Here is a 16,952-nt window from a genome sequence, read left to right as displayed (position 1 = left end):
GCTCCATAGATCCTCCTCAGCCTTTTCGCTTCACTGTGAAAGGAGCAAGGAGCACACACATGAGTCAGCTGCTCACAGGTTTCTCTGCAAACCATCAACTGTTTCCCTTCTAACAGAGGCACCTGAGCAGTGAGTAGCTAGCTAGTTTGATGAGGAAGGAATATGGTTTAGTATTGTAATTGGATTTGATATAGACTCTGGTGCTTGGTAACTTGGCATTCATGTGAAGCACTTCCTTCATTCCTTTGACAACCGATTGTTGAATGCCCTGATTAAATATAAAACCCTTAAACATATTTCAGCTCATGGCCCAGTTTGCATGCATGGCTATAATTAGTAACAGTTCACATGGCCAAGCCAAACGTTGGTAGATTTTGCTTCCTTAATCTTTTGTCTCCTATGTATCATCAGGACAGGTGGTTACAGGCTGTGATTCAACTCCCAATAGTTGTTTTTTCCACTTCCATCTTTCCTGACCATCCCTGGCTATTAGACCTTCTTGTCTGTCACTTACCCAGACCCTGTACCCCAGCTGTAACGGAGGGCTTATGTCCCAGAGAATGCCTGATGCAGTGTTTTCCACCTTGTTGTTTCTGTGCACATCCCTACCTCTGTTTCTCCCATCTTTTTTCTTTCTTACTAGATACCAGACTGCTAGAGATAAAAAAGAGAAAATTAGTTTAGTGCTATCTTAGGTACAAGTCATGTCTGAGAGAGGAGCAAGTTTGGTGATGTTATCCCTCAGAGTTAATGAGGGGCAGCTTTCCAGCCTTGCAAATCTCACTTTGCCACAAAATATTACGTTAGTAGGAATTAAATTACAATCTTTATTGGTTACATGGCTGAATTGCATTTGATGTCATGAATCCAGATCAATTGTACTTTTAATAAAAATGTGTCCTCCCTTTAATTATTTTGTGTCTCTCAAACTCACCTGGCAGAAGAAAACAGATTCCATTTTCCTCCATCCTCCAACTCTTCAGATTTGTTCTCGGTCTCTGTGCTGAGCCATTTAGGCAAAAAACCCCATAAATTCTCATCTCCCCATAAATGAATACTGTAGCCAGTGTCCCCTTCATCCCCAGTTTCCTTTAGCTCTTCTCAGAAGAACAGGACCAAGTACACCACCTGTGAGATTGAAAGTAGAAAAGAAAGTTGGCCAAGATGGTGCCATGTTACTCCTTTTGGATTGTGAGAATTTTCTGGGGGCATAAACATGGACTGTTCTCACTTTTGGGAGTAGTAGTTCCAGAATGTGCTCAAAGAACAGGAATTTTTACTCTAATACTGTACATAGTTTTATTTCAAATCTTCCCAGTGTAATTGTTATGGATAATTTGTGGGGAGGAATGGCTAGGCAGTAGTATAAGAACATCTTATCTTAGATATTTTTGTTAATCATGCTGAAAGCTCATAAAGAAAACATTTTTTTCAATGGAGAAAATATTTTCATTCATTTATTTCTCCTTCCCCCAGGGGACTTTATGTCTCTAATAGTACTTGAAATTTGTAAAACATATGCATGCATAGTGTCTCGTTCTATCTTAGTCAAGCCTGTCATAAAGTAAGAGAAAGATGAGAAGCCAAAAGACAGGGTCAGACTGGAGTCAGTGGCAGATCTGGATTTAAAACACAAGCCTTTGACTTGTGCTCATTTAAATTTTCTTTTCATGTCTGCGAATTTGTTTTAAAATTGCTTCTGTTATTCTAGGAGAAAACTGTCATCCTCTCTACTTAAAGTGGTGACTGAAAATGCTTGTGTACAGAAATGGTAGGGTCTTGGTCAGAGTTCTGGTCCAGGGCTCCTCCTATACCAGTGTCTAATACAAGGGCTCTTCTCTGGAGTACCCAGTAGTGACTTCTGGGACATGGTCTGTGCTACCTTTTCACTTCAGGTTATAAAGAGACACAAAATGAAACAATCCCACTTCTCACAGAGATGCATCAATCCCCTCTGATACTTCTTGGTTGGATATGGGAAGAGCAAGTGCCCTTTATAATAAACTTGGCATTTGCCAACACTTTGAGAATTTAGATTCTTATAGAAGCTCTGTCCGTTGTTTCCTTTTGAACTTTTAAAAACACAACTTGAACACAGGGCATTCTTCAACATGGTTGCACGATGGTTTCAACACAACAGTATATAAATATGCACTGGCTTTTGGCCCAACAAGTTGGCAGTTGACTTCTTGGAAGAGAGAGTTGGTTTGTCAAGAGGAAGGTTTACATTTAGATATTCATGTAGAGGATGAAAGAAACTATGATAAGATATGCCTAAGCAGTTGTGCTGTAGAAAAATCTGGCGGTTTTTCCTTAGAAATCCACATTACAGGTTTGAGGTCACTATGCATTCTTCTGCCTGTCTTTTTCCTACCAAAGATAAACTTGAGCCTTAAGCCAAGTTTTCATGTTGAAAAACCCAGGTGGTGGCTGTGGTGGAAGGGCCCCCTTTGGATTTTAATGGTGGTACGTTCTGCAGCTCCATCCCCACGGGGTTGTAGCTCTATCCAGTGAGTTGTAATCTGAGATGGTATAAACATGAGCATGTGTTGTGCACACTGAAGGCCCTCTCGAGCTCAGGGCCTTCCAAGTGTTTTTTCTTGGAGCTTTGTTTTTGCATCATATCATGGTGTTTGTCACATTCCCCCTCTTGTAAAGCTCAATTAAAGCCAGGCTGTGCTGTTGGCTGAGAAATCATTTTAGGTGCCCTTTCTTAGGGATTGTTGCATCCCGAGGGGGTAGAAGGAATTTCAAAGGGCAGAATAGATCTTGCAGTGCCCAGTCCCACAATCTGTGGGAGTTTGTCACACTTCGCAGCTGACAGCATTGCAGAATTCCCTATGGGACAATAACTGAAACTCTCATTAGCCAATGGTGTTGTTGGAATAAAATCTCCCCACTGCAGTGTCTTGGTCTCAGGCTATAATGTTACCCCTTGATTCCCTCTGAATCTTTACCACTTTTATTACCACTGAACACACGCTCCTCATTAGTACCCTGGGTGATACGGGGAATCAGTGTGCTGGAAATTATGTGGAATAGGTACCAGATGTTTGCATCAACTTGGTATGCATTGGTATTTAGAATGCTCAAGAATCACATTTATTAAATGTGAAAATTACTTACAATACCTTCCTCCAAACAATGCTCCCTCACCCCCATATTTTACTCCTTGCTGCTTGAGGTGTGATGTTAATTTCTTTTGGGACAGATTAAATTTAAAGGGTGTGCAGCAAATACATCTGTTCCCAAATACTTTGTCTGTATTCTGTCAAGTCTTAGGGCTGGCCCACAGCCAGCATGATGTGGGGGTTCTGTAACTGCGATCGGAATGCTGTGTTGTAGCTGAAGGACATAATGAAAGGGTGAGTCCATTTGCATTTTTTTCTGTAAGTGGAACTGGGAATTTAGACATTGATGTTACAGCCAGATCTTAGGAACATTTCCCATGTGTGCAGATAAGCAAGCATTAGCGAAAAAGAGGAAGAGACATTTGGTAAAATGAGAAATGGTCTGTGCCTTCTCATTAAGGTTATGAAGGCTTTTAAGTCAACCAAAAGGTTGCAAGTGTGAACTAAGCAGTTTATTTTATTTTATCAGACATGTGTTAGTATTTGTGTTCGGCCAGTACATCTGTGCATCAAGGCCTGTGGTGAAGGGCTGGCAACTGCAGAGGAGAATAAGGCGGTGCCTTATCACGGGAAGAGCACGGATTCGGAGTCCGAGAGACCCAGGTTCGAAGTCCACCCTGTCAGTTACTAGTGGCGTGTGGCCTTTGGAAAGTTACTTAACCTCTCTGAGTCCAGTTTCCTTCACTCTAAAATGGGGGTTTTAACACTGTCTTTACAGTGGTGTTAAAAACAATATGTGCACAGCATGTGGCCCAGAGAAAGGTGTATGCTAAGAGTGGGCATGAAGAATTCCACCCTGACTTATGAGGAGGTGGAGGCCCATGGGACCAGCACAGGCATTGTGGTGCTGCCCAGGTGGCCAGCTGATGAACAAATGGAGGCCCTGCTTTGTGAAGGAGGCCGCTTGGTCTGGGCTACATGGTGAGTTTCTCACCTCAGAGTTTACTTGAATCTGGCTGTCTTCAGGTCAGTAAATGTTTGTAGTAAATAGAAGTAGCATCTTGTGGGTGAATAGAGATCCTGTGTCTGTCCTGGTGGCTAAGGAGGGTGTTCCAAGCAGGAAAAGCTGAGTCTGATTTCAGGTCAGAAAGGAGGAGGATAAGTCAGACAAAACACAGCACCTAGCGAGGTTCTGAGGAAATCAGATTGCTTGAGTAGCCAGTGGAGAAGGATCAAACTCAGTTCATGCTTTGAGGCCAAGGGAAAGTTAAGATTTCTTTGGGAATTAGACCCAAAGAATCCCAGACAGGGCATGGACTAGATTCCTGGAATAAACAGAAGAATCCAGCTTTGTAGGCACAGTGAAGAATGTCTCTGGAGGTGAACTTGTATATGGGTCGTGTCGGGAAGAGCTTTACTGAAATATGTACCCAGCTCTGGGGTTTGCAACAATTTACATATAGTGGGAATTGTATCTGGTCTACCCACTTTCTTCTAGTGAGGCTTCAGACATAGTACCTGTAACCTGCCTTTTCACTGTATAGTATGGGGCAATGCCAACAGGAGTGTGTGCCTACGGTGCTGGTGCTTTCAGCAAGCCTGTCCTTCCACAGGCCTGTGCTCTGGCTGACCCTACTGTGGGACGGCTAACTGTGCCGAGTGGCGCCAGCACCTGTACATGGTGTGCACTTGCCTCTTAAGTGTGGGGAGGAGATTGCTCAGGGAGGGAAGGGCTGGGGGTTCCAGCCTTGGGGGACTGCCAGGGAGAGCCTACACCAGCAGCTCCAGAGCTCACAGGTCACCGCGAAAGTGAGCAGCTGGGTCACACAGGTTTTTGGAGCACGTTTTCCTCGTTTCCAAGCCTTTGTGGCTATGAGATGCTGCATGTGGGCCACGTGGTATTCAGCGAGACTCAGGCTGCCCTGCTGCCTCAGGCTTGTGCAGTAAAGCCTGGTGGGGGGTGGAGCACGTGCTTCCCAGGTGGAAGCTTTTCTGACTGGAGACAGGTCTGGGGTTGTGTGGGCCAGCTGCTATAGAAATCACCATGAGGCCAATGGGAAAGGATGGGAGATAGAAGCAGGAGGCTCTCTCTGGCCTTGGGACAGGGACACGAAGGCCTGGCGCTGATATGGGAGGGGGCGGGATGGAGAGAAAGGCCTTGCCAGAAGAGGACACAACAGGAGGACAAAAACAGGGTTGTGTTTCTGGCCTTTTGTGACATTTGTGGGTGGGGAAGCTCAAACCAGGTCTTGATTTTTAGCAACCAAATATGCCACATCCTTCATCTCATGATTGATTTTTTTCCTTTAGTACAAGATTGAAGCTTTGGCTACTAGCTGAAGAGTAAAAGGAAGAACTCTAGGATGAGTGTCCTATTCATCTGAAATCCTTAGAGCATGGAGCTCCTCTTGTTTCCTCTCCTGTCCTCTCTGGCCCCCTTCCCTTATTCCTATTTGAGGGTGCACTGTGTGCCAGACAGTGTGCTGAGATAAGGGATAGGCACTAAACAGATTGGGATTCCATTCTTTTGTGATGTTTTGCTGTCTTTGGGGCTGTGCAGACATTAAACAAATAAGTATCACATGAAGTATAGTGAAGAAAAATAGTACCATGGGAGTATCAAAAGTATATTTAATTGTAAGAGAAGTAAGAGAAGCTTCCTTGAGAGATCTGAAGAATGAGTAAGAGTTTGCCACACCAAGGCAGGGGAAAGGGGCAGGAATGATGGAGAAGGTATTCTTGGAGGAAACCTTGTATGTGGAAGCTCAGGTGGGAAAAAGGTTGGCACCTTTGATGAAGAGTATATTAAATAAGATAGGTTAAGCTGCAAGTATCAGGAAACCCAAAATGATAAGCTTGAATAGGAGAAAACTTACATGTGTTCCATATAAGGAGAAGCAATCCAGAGCTGATTCAACAGCTCCCTATTCATCATAGACCCAGGTAACTTCTGTCTTACTACTTTGCCTGACTCAGCATCTCAGCATGCTGCTTCCATCTTATGGCCCCAGACGGCTGCTCCAGCTTTAACCATCACATCTGCCTTCCAGCCAGCAGGAAGGAGGAAAGGGCAGAAGAACACAACTCCTTCCCTTTATAAGAAACTTCTTGGAAATTGCACATCACCTCTAATTATATTTTCTTAGCCAGAATTTGGTCACATGGCCATACTTAACTGTGCAAGCATTAGGGAGGATTTCCAGTATGATATTGGAGAGGAGTGGTGAGAGGGAGTAAGTAGCCTTGGCTTGTTCCTGATCTTAGTGAGAAAGCTTCTAGTTTCTCACCACTAAGTATGATGTTAGCTGTAGGTATTCTTTAGCGAGTTGAGGGAGTTTCATATGCTCCTAGTTTGCTGAGAGTCTTTTTTTATCATGAATAACAGTTAGATTTTATCAAATACTTTTTCTGTATTTGTTGATATGATCATTTTCTTATTCTTCTTCTTTAGCCAGTTGGTGAGATGGATTACCTAAATAATTGATATTTGAATGTTGCATACCTGGGATAAAGCCTACTTGGTTGCAGTATATACAGTTGACCCTTGAACAAGACAGGTTTAAACTGCATGAGTCCATGTATTTGTGGATTTTTTTCCAATAAACATACTGGAAGATCTTTTTGAGATTTGTGATAATATGGAGAAACAGTTTTTTTCTCTACCTTACTTTATTTTAACAATACAGTATATAATACATAGACAAAATATGTTTTAACCAACTGTTTATATTATTAGTAAGGCTTCCCATCAGCAGTAGGCTATTGGTAGTTGTTTTTTGGGGAGTCAGAAATTATACGTGGATTTTCAGCTGCATGGGGTGTTGGCACTTCTAAGTTCTGCATTGTTCAAGGGTCAACTGCAATTCTTTTTACACATTGTTGGATTCATTTTGCTAATATTTGTTGAGGATTTTTGTATCTATGTTCTGAGATATTAGTCTGTAGTTTTCTTGCAATGTCTTCGTCTGGTTTTGCACTAGGGTAATGGGGACCTCACAGAATGAGTCAGGAAGTGTTCTCTCTGCTTCTGTTTTCTGAAAGAGATTGTAGAGAATTGGTAAAATGTCTTCCTTACATGTTTAGTAGAATGCGTCAGTGAACCCACCTGGGACCAACATTTTTAAATGAAAAATTTCACCACACAGAGATGTTAGCCCCAAAGGCAGGTCTGAGTCTGAGGCCTTGGGTAACTGGGGCAACTTTGGAACAATTACTTAAGTTCGTTGAACTTATATTCCTTCTCTTTAAAATAATTAGGATTATAGCACCTAGCACCACCCAGCTAGAGTGAACACTTAACAAACAGGAACAATTTAGTTTAGTGTAGTTTTTATTAAGCCAGACTGACATTGTATGTTGACCTGTTGAAAGCACATTGGGGGATGGGGGTGGATAATTTCTGAGTTCTCTCCCCACCCTCTTGTTTTTTTGGTCTTTTTGGCTTAAGTATCGCTTAATCATATGTTCTAGCTTTTTTCTTTTATAAACTTGAGGGGAAAAAAAATTCACTTAGGAACCTCAAAAACCAAATACTGCTCCTGGGTGTCCAGTGGTCAAGTATACACTAAACTAAATGTGTTTAAACTTTGATCCCAGTGGTTCTCCATAAAGTACAGCTATCCCATCATTTGATCAGAATGGGCCCTGTGCATTGTTTTCTCTTCTCTGAGACCTTGGACTGACTTGTATGAGCCATGGCTGGAGCTGCAGCCCATGAGTGGGGGTCTGCCCTGTCCTGGACTCTGGCAAGGCAGAGAACACAGACTCTTGGGGGAGGAGCGCTGGTCCTCAGCACAGAGAGTGTCCACATTCCTCCCTCACTGGGTAAGACCGTGTCCTTTGATTTGGTGCTAGTGAGTTTTTAATTCTGACCCAGTGTAGAGATGCTCAGTGTGGTGATTTAAGGAAGGTGCTGATGGTTGATGGTGGCGTTGTGAGGAGGGAGCCATTCAAGCAGATTGGAAGCCTTTTGCCTACGTGTTTTGGGTGGATCTACAGCCCAGTTGGAGCTTTTCACATACATACAAAATTGGAACTGAAAAGTATTTTTATTTGTGGTAAAAGCAAATTCACAGCAGGAAGCTACGGAACCAATTCAGAAGGGTTCCCCAGTGTGGGTAGCAATAGCTGCTGTGTGTCTCCAGAGCTGAATAGGAATAGGAGACTTCCTCCTGAGCTCTGGAGTGTGAAATACCCCAGCCATCCTGCCGCAGGTGGTGAGGGCCAGACTGGGAGCAGCAGGGGGAGCACCTGCTCGTACTGTTTGTTTGGGGACTTCAGGGAATCACATGTCAGGTGCCTGCTGCCTTTGCTGCTGTGACATCTTCCTTCACCACCTCTCTTTCTCAGAAAGCAGCTGGGCACAGTGCAGCAATACTGAGGGTGGCAGTGTTTCTTTGAGAAGGTACATACTTCATTTCAGACCAGATAACTATTATCAGCCTAGATAATTTCCATGAGTTCTGAAATAGACTTAGTGCACCAGGAAGGCTGTCTGTTTATAGTAGCTGTGGGGGTGCAGATTGCCTGGTTCTGAACTGTGTTTGCTTGTTGGACTGGGGCTGTAATCCTGGAGAGTACTTTTTATTATAGAAGTCAGGAAGAACTAATTGCAGTGTGTTCAGATTTTTTATCAGGTTCCATTTGGAAGGTTGTGGTTTAATGGACGCTGTATGTTTAAGTCCCAGTGTCCCTAGCTACTGAGAGGAGACAACACCAAGCCTACAGAGGTGTGTAAGGCTACAGTATTGCTAGTTCCTCTTCCTTGGATACCCCTCGCTGTCAATCCAGCCAATGCAAAATGAGGCTGAAATGTAGTGAGGTTGTACCTCACCTCTCTGTAGCAATCTGTTTCCCATGTAAGCTCCTTCCAGCCAAATCCAGGTCCCTGGAATGGTGCCCTATCCACTGATCAGAGAAGGGGCAATTTTTTTTATAAGCTCAATGGTTCATTTAACAAGTGTTTTTTGAGCATTTCCTACATGCCAGGCGCTGTGATGGGAGCCGAGGATACAAAGATGAGAGACCCTCGGCTGTCAGGGAGGTCGTACCAGACTGGCAAAGACAGAAGTATATATGAGTGGTTACCGTGCAGAAAGCAAAACAGCAGAGATGGGCAGAGAAATTATGGGAGGACAGAGGAAGAGTATCTCCCTTGGCTTGGGATGTTTGTTGGTGGGGGGTGGGAATTAGGGTAAAAGAGGACTTTGGGTAAAGGAAACAAGCTGAAATAAGACAGAGTTGGGAAACACTGTTGTATGTTCGGAGACTTTTGAGCGAGTTGGAGTGGGGTGGGTGAGGCTAGAGAGATAGGAAGGGGCCAGGTCAGGAAAGGCCTTGTGTGCCAGGTTAAGGAGCTCAGGTTTTATTAACAGGCCAGCACTTCTCAAGGGACAGGATACTCCTGAAGACAGAAAGAAGGGGGCAGGAGTTTGCATTTAGAATAACCATCCAGTTGAGCACCCTGGGTTGGGTGGACCATGCTTATATGAAAGGTGGCTTGGAGAGATGGAGACTACAGGCTACTTTCCAAATGCAGTTGTCTAGGGATAGAGACAGTGAGGGATTTAAGTTCTTACTGATCAGAGAAAGGAAGGAGGAGGAAACAGGAGCCAAGTATGACCAGAGTCTACCTTTTCTATTGGAGGCTCTGCTTATATCCTACCTCTCCTGGAAGGGTTTTTCTGACCTCTGGTCCAAACTTTGCTGCATAACCTGGCCCCAGTTGCCTCTGCTCCTTACATTTTGCTTTGTATTGTTCTTAAATTTGTTTGCCTTAAAAGAGAGGAGTGGTATCTTATACTGATTTTGCAGTTTTAGGTGTTTAATATTATTTATGTGTAATATTATAGGGGCTTCAGTCAATTTATTCCATTTACCTCTGATTTTCTTCTAAGAGAGGAAGGAAGAATTGAACACATGTCATATGGGAGGTTTCCTCCATCCGGAAGAATATACTTGGGACTTGTATATCTAAAGGGAATTTAAGTAATCAAATACACATCCAAAGTCCCCCAAAAGGAATTGAAGAAACTGGGTTTTTAGAAGAAGAAGTGAGCTCTTTTGCCATTTAGTTCTGGAAACGACTTACTTGGAAAGGCTCTTCAGGTGGGCTGGCAGTGGCTCAATCATCCACAACAATTACTTTAACTGTGGCACGTTTAGTTGCTGTTTCTAAGGGGCTCGTGTTTGTGATTCCCTCTGCAGGTCCAGAGCCCAGCGCCCAGTGTGAGCTGTCGCCTGTCAATGCCTCCCATCCGGTGCAGGCCTTGATGGAGAGCTTCACCGTGTTGTCTGGCTGTGCCAGCAGAGGCACAATGGGACTGCTGCAGGAGGTGCATGTCCTGAACCTCCGCGCTGCCGACCAGCAGCCCGGCCAGCCAGAGAGAGAGGTAGGCACAGGGGCAGGCTTTCTACCCACTGGCCCTCTGAGCTTGTAAGACCCTTTTTGGAACAAAGAGCCCTTTTCTTCCATTCTGGGTTTAACAGGGATGCTCATAGATGAATATAGGTGGGGAGGAGAATACACTGTACACTCGAGAGAGAAGGATTTCAAATAGCCAATTGCTTTCTGGACTGGGCAACTCTAGGACTTCTCTCTGGAGAGATTTGTTGGCTTTTCAATGGCCTGCCTATGACCCACCCCTCCCCTGCATGTTGGAAAGCGTATTCTTACAAATTTCATTTTTTAAACATGGTTATGAGAAAACAAAAGAAGATACTGTTTCTCTGTAATTGTAAAATGTCTTTCTCACCTCTTGTGCGCTTTCTTTGCTCTGTCTTCTGAGCCTATTGCTTCTGCAGGATGATATACCTGGGAACACTGGAATAAAGATGGCAGTACTTTGTAACTTGTGTAAAAAGCCCCGAGGAGCAGCTCCTTACGCCATCCTGGCAGCTTCTTGAAGATGGTGGTGGTGATTATCCAAGCCCAGAGTGACTCAGTATTTACTCTGTTCTCGCCCTGCATACACTTACCCCCTGAAGTCCTATTATTCTCCTCATTTTACAGGTGGCCGATAGGTGCAGAGATAAGTCATCTGCCCAAGGCCATCACCTGAAGAGGGAAAGGCCTCCTCTTTCCTGTGGCTCAGAAATGACTAGATTGTGGGTGAAAGGTCATTATTACTTCTTTTAAGATAACACTGTTGTCATTCTTTCTGTTTTTAAGCTTATGTGTGTCAGAAATGGTGTCAAATCAAGAATTATCTCTCCAGGGAGAGAGAAACCACAGGAAATTACGATCACAGTAAAGTGTAGGAAAACTAATGCAGAATGGAATTTATCTATGAGCTTTTTTCTGGTCAAGAAAGTTAGTTTCCAGAACCATTTGTTTGTGTGCCTCAACCACTCTGCCTTTTAGGGGTAGTAAGAGTAGGAGAGGCGAGGTGTCCAGAAGGAACAGCAAACTGATTTTAATCTCGTGAAAGTGTGCAGAGTTGGCTCATTTCAAAGACAAATCATCTGACATTTCCAGCTACACTGGAAACTATTGTTAAGACTCTTGGTTGCTCACCATTGTTGCTGCAGCACACATTCCAGGTCAGCTTTCTTTATTCCAGTAATGTGTTTTTAATTCTTAACTCGTGGGGGAGGATTTGTGGTGGGAGGGGAAGGAGGATGGGCGTGCAGTGCCTATGAAGCGTTGCTGACTCCAGCAGTTCTTCAGCAGCAATAATTATTCACTGTGTATATGCTCTCTCAGAGGAACCAAGAGAAAAAAGAAAGCCCAAGCTATTATGGAAGCAGCAGCGGCAGAAATTCTCAGTGTTAAATTGTGCGGTACTGTTGTTGACTCTGAAAATAGATCCAAATAAGACTATTGGAGTGAAAGGGAAACACTTCAGGGACAACAGCGAGCTCTCCCATACTCGTCTCACTGCGTTAGATCGAGATGGACGTGGCAGTACTGGGAACACATAAAATTAGCCGGCGTCAGGGGACATCGTGGGTTTGATGAGGAAGTAAAGAAAGAGGCCTGTAGGGGAGAGTCTGTAAAACTTGTTTAAAAACCTGAATATTATTCTTCTTCCTTCAATATTTGTATAGTATATGTGATGTGGGTTAGTGATTTGAAGGCAGTTTGAGACTAGACCACTGAGAATGCTTGGATTCTTTCCTTCTTTGGGGACTTTTAAGAATTAGATGGTTGTAGTTCAATCCTGTTTGAAAAGTGTTGGGAAATGTGATCTTTGGAAATTCCATCTGGCTCTGAGCTGCCCTCACACAGCAGACCTCTGAGCACTTCATGTCTATAGAGTGAGTGGTCCTCAGAGCAGTGGGGCTGGAACAGAGAGGGTGAAAGAGAGTTTGCTTACGGGTGGTATGATGGTAGCAGAGAAAAGTTAAGTATCTCTTCCTTTCTTCAAAGATGACTGTGGAGATACATTACTGCAGCCATGCAAACAGTTTTTAAAGATCATTTGAACCACATGACCCAACAATTCCATGCCTATCTATATACCCAGCAGAAATGAAAACATGTCCACACAAAAACCTGCTCACAAATGTTCATGGCAGCACTACTCATAATAGTTAAAAGGTGGAAACAACCAGAATGTCTGTCAACTGATGAATGGATAATATCATCAGTGTATCCATACAATGGAATGTTCCTCAGCAGTACAAAGGAAATATTGATACATGCAGCAACTTGGGTGAACCTTGAAAACATTACATTAAGTTAAAGAAGACAAGACACACACTAAAGACAGACCACATGCTGTATGATTCTATTTATATGAAATGTTCAGAATAGACAAGGTTAGATAGAAAGTAAATTAGTGACTTCTTAGGGCCCAAGGGCAAAAGAGAGAAATGGGGATTGCTGATGAGTACAGAGTTTCTTTTGAGGGGGCAGAAATGAATTCTAAAATTAAATTGTGGTGATGGCCCCACAATGGAATATGAATATACTAAATACCATTGATGAATCTGAATAAATGTGAATTTATTAAAAACCATTGCATTATACTTTAAAATGGGTGGATTTTATGGTATGTGAACTTTATTTCAGTAAAGCTGTTTAAAAAAGCTTTAAAAATAAAAATTCAATCAACCAATATTCTAATTAGCCCATACAGTTTACCTTAAATATATTTACTTTTTTTAAACCAAGATTGCTTCCTCCTTCAACCTGAACTCACCCAACTCTTTCTGTTATTCTCAATGGATAACTTGATTTTTATAGACAATACGGTCTGTGCTAAAAATCATAGCTGATCTATTTTTTGGGGTAATAATGGGGGGACCAGAAGTAGTCTTGTGCATGTCTCTACTGAATATTAAAGGCAAATATTTTTCAAAGTGAAATGATTTGATTAATGTCATGGCTTATAAATGAGCAAAAAGAATGCCATACTGGCTCCAAACCATTAATTGACTTTGACTCAGATGACTGTGGAAGTTGTTTTTCACAGTGTCCTCCTTAAATATGAGAGAATTACTATTTCCACCCACTTCCCCTGGCTTGTTACTGATGCAGGATAAGCATTAAGATCTATTATAAATCATTCCTTCTCTATATCTTACCAACTTCCTACCTCCCAGGCACCATAAGACTCTTCAGCTGAGGAGAGGCTGCTGCTTTTCCTGTGTGGAGGTGACACTGCCTACACCTGGGAGTGATAGTTGACAGGTTGACAGGATTTGGGGAAACAGTTACCCTTCAGTTAGTAAGTAATTTTATAGGCCAGCAGAGGATTTGCACCAGGAACACACTTGTTACAATAATGTGTACCGAGCCCAGGGCAACAAAGCCCTCACTGGGTTCTCATCAGGACAGCGCAGACCTCTCAGTGTGTTTTTCATCTGAGACCACACCTTGCTTTGGTAACCACTGGTTTTGGAAACTACAGCCCTGGAAGGTAACAGGAAACTTGAAAAAGACTCCCTGGCCTACCAGGAGGGCAGAAAGGGAAAACCGCTCTGAGAGATCAGCTTTGTCTCATAGAATCAGAGTGGGGTCATCATTTTCATCCTATATTATTCAGCCCCCTGTGCTCTTTGACTTCAAAGTAAAATGCACTCCCTGCCCTCCTTTCAGAGTTGGGACCTTCAGGGTGTTCCCTGATTTCGAGAAGGGTATGGCAGCACCAGAGGTTTGTTTACACTAACATACTTTCATTACTTGCTGGAATGGCAACAATCTTGTTTCCTATCGTCTAATTTTTATGGTGACCTGCTTTTATATGGCCATATGTCTTTTCTGTTTTTGACCTATCTACTGCTTACTTTGAAATGCTGTGGAGGATAACCCCCTAGTTACCATTACATATGTGTGCAAAAGTGATGGGTGTTTAAATCTGTATTTGTTTTGACATTAAAGGAGCGGCTGTTTAGTGCGCGGGCCAGAGCCTGGCTGTAGGGGTGGAGTGAGGATCTGGGAGGCTCCGTTGCCCTGGGAAAGGGGCCAGATTTAGTAACTTCACCCTTCAGAAAGCTCAGATCCCTCCTCTATACTTTTTATGTATTTGCTTGTTCTGTGCCTCATTCCAAAAAAGGATTTGGGATGGGTTTGTAACAGTAGACATATCAAAAGTGTAAGCAGAAATGCAAAATGAGGACAAAAGAAAAAAGAAAAGTGTAGCGTGCTGGCTGGACGGGTCGCTGTGGTTGGGATGACTGAGTATGAATTTGGATCCGTGCTTCTTGGCAGGCAGAGCCAGATGGGATGTGTGGTTAATCATACATGTGGTTCCAAGTCACTTTTACTTTGTTCCTTCTCTGAGGACTGTGGCAGAAAATTGTCCTTTTCCTGGTTCTTTTTGAGGGCAGGAAAGACCACAATTGGGAGAAAGAGATGGAAGTAAACACATCCACAATGCTAACTGTTCTGCTTGCCTCTTAATGGCTCCCTTAGTTCCCAAATAACAGTTACAGGCACTATGGTGGTGGTGGTGGTGGAGGGCTTGTTGTGGGCCCCCCCACCTGCCTGGAACTTGAGTTATCTCTGCCAGTCCCCACGGTCCACCTACAAGGGCAGGAGGCATCTGGAGGTTATACAGCAACCCGGTAGCAGAGGGCCATGGAGTCGAGGTGGTTGGACTCTGCAGTCCAAGCTTTCCCTGCACTTCAGTCCACTTGCCTTTGACTTCTAGCCCTTACCTTGTTCCTGGCTACAGAACATGCTCCCCAGTCTCCTGCTCACTGATCTCAGCTGGCTCTGCCTGTGTGGGTGAGTGGGCAGGTTTCCTACCCAGGGTCTGGGGTTCCTGCATAGGCTTGTGATAGCTCTCAGTGCTCAGAGTCCCCTTTCATTCCCTTCTGTGTGACTTTGTCTGGCAGTGTTTTTTCCTTTCTGGTTTAGAAGATTATCACATTAAGTGTCAGTAATTATAAAATTCAGGGCTGCACTCGGGAGCCCTTACACTCTACAGTGCTGTTAATCCCCACAGTAAATGCCACTCTCCCAGCTGGCTTTCATAGTCGACCATCCCCCTACCCTATAAGGCTTCCGCATTCTTCATTCACAGAGTAACTCACCTGTCCTCTGCTTGTGATGCACGACTTCTCATAACCACGCTTGCTTGAATTGTGTGGTAAAGGAGAACAAACACATTAAAGGACTCTTCCTGCTATGAATGAAAGGCAGGAGCTTCAGTATGTGGACTTGGCTATCTGATCTAATGTCTTTTTTTCCTGCTTTGAGGAATCTGGCAGTTCAGGGATTACGCATTTTGGTGATCCCTATTATCTCCTTCTTACATATAGGTAATGTTTCCTGTTTCCACAGTATTAGTAGGTGAACAGCTTCTCTCTTTTCCCCCCCTTCCTCAGTTATTAAAATATAGACAGAACAGTAAGGAGGGTGAGGGGTGGAAATGAGTTCAGTGTCTTATTTTTACCTATCACTTCAAGAATTTATTTAAATGGAAGTTGTTTTGGGAACCACCCTAGCCTTACAGGTAAGATTACCTCTGAACTGGCCCCGCAGGCCTACAGCAGGTATGTCAGAAAGTTACAGAGAACAAAGGTCACATTCTCAAAAGGCATCATCTCTCTCTCTCCCTGCCCCCATTCATCTGAGTGCTGCTGTGGAAATTATTTCAGTAACTTGAAAGGCAGCTGCATCTGACTGTCATATGTGATTGGAGGCCTTAAATGAATAGGACAGTTACATCATTTAAAAAGAGTTGCCGCCTGAAGATACTCAAAGCAGTTTAAGTGATGACACCCCACAGGCAGTATGAAGGGGCCAAGCCAGGACTGGAGAGAGGAGCAGGGTTGGGAACAGCAAGGCAACTAGACCTCCGGCTGCTGTCTCAGCAGGGGACAGTGCAGACTGTTAGAACTGGCCGTGCTCGCCAAGGGTGGTTTCTAACACGTGGGGCAAGATGTTCAGTCTGAAAGGACAGCCACCTTTTGAATAAGGCCTCTCCAGAAACCAGTCTTGGGATGTTAGAAGAAGTGAAAGCAGAAATCACAGGAATAAGTCAACATCAGGGTTTAGCAAACAAATCAGGACACGAGCTAAGCAGAGAAGTTGCAGTGTTCCTACCAAGATGCTGGTGGCATATCACTTAAACTCTATCAGTTGCTCCAGGAACATCCAGATGCTGTAAAATTGCCCTAGGAAAGCACAGCGCCCTGCTCGATCAGAGGTACCCAGCCTGCCTGGACTCTGCCGTTTTAGCAGGAGGTATTGCCAGGTAGTAGTCTTTGCTGGCTGGGAGCTGACAAATTGAAAAAGCCTGTCTTATTATTGCCTCTTCTCCAGTCTGGAGAAGAGACTACATTGACCCCTTCTAACATTTGTCCAGCAGCAGCATTTTCCAGTCAGGGTGGTGTTTGTCTTTACGGAGGTCAGAGTTATAACCCTGACCCCTAACATTGTTGTCCTGGAAACTTGACTTTAAAAAAATTTTTAACTCCCTGAAAATG

The 16,952-nt window shown here is 43.7% G+C and overlaps 1 protein-coding gene across 4 annotated transcripts in view; it reads left to right on the top strand.

Moving 5' to 3' along the window:
- TGFBR3 (transforming growth factor beta receptor 3) overlaps positions 1-16,952 on the top strand; it is a 184,828-nt gene that overhangs the window by 65,842 nt on the left and 102,034 nt on the right. For 3 of the 4 annotated variants that reach the window (XM_073234265.1, XM_073234266.1, XM_036997991.2), the window contains one exon: positions 10,278-10,462. In XM_073234265.1, the coding sequence (XP_073090366.1) occupies positions 10,278-10,462 (185 nt within the window). Of the gene's footprint in view, positions 1-9,967; positions 10,179-10,277; positions 10,463-16,952 lie in introns of all 4 variants that reach the window. The other variant, XM_073234267.1, reaches the window with a different exon arrangement.

Source organism: Manis javanica, chromosome 4 (assembly GCF_040802235.1).
Source record: "Manis javanica isolate MJ-LG chromosome 4, MJ_LKY, whole genome shotgun sequence".
NCBI classification, from domain to species: Eukaryota; Metazoa; Chordata; class Mammalia; order Pholidota; family Manidae; genus Manis; species Manis javanica.
This window is presented reverse-complemented; position numbering and strand designations above follow the sequence as displayed.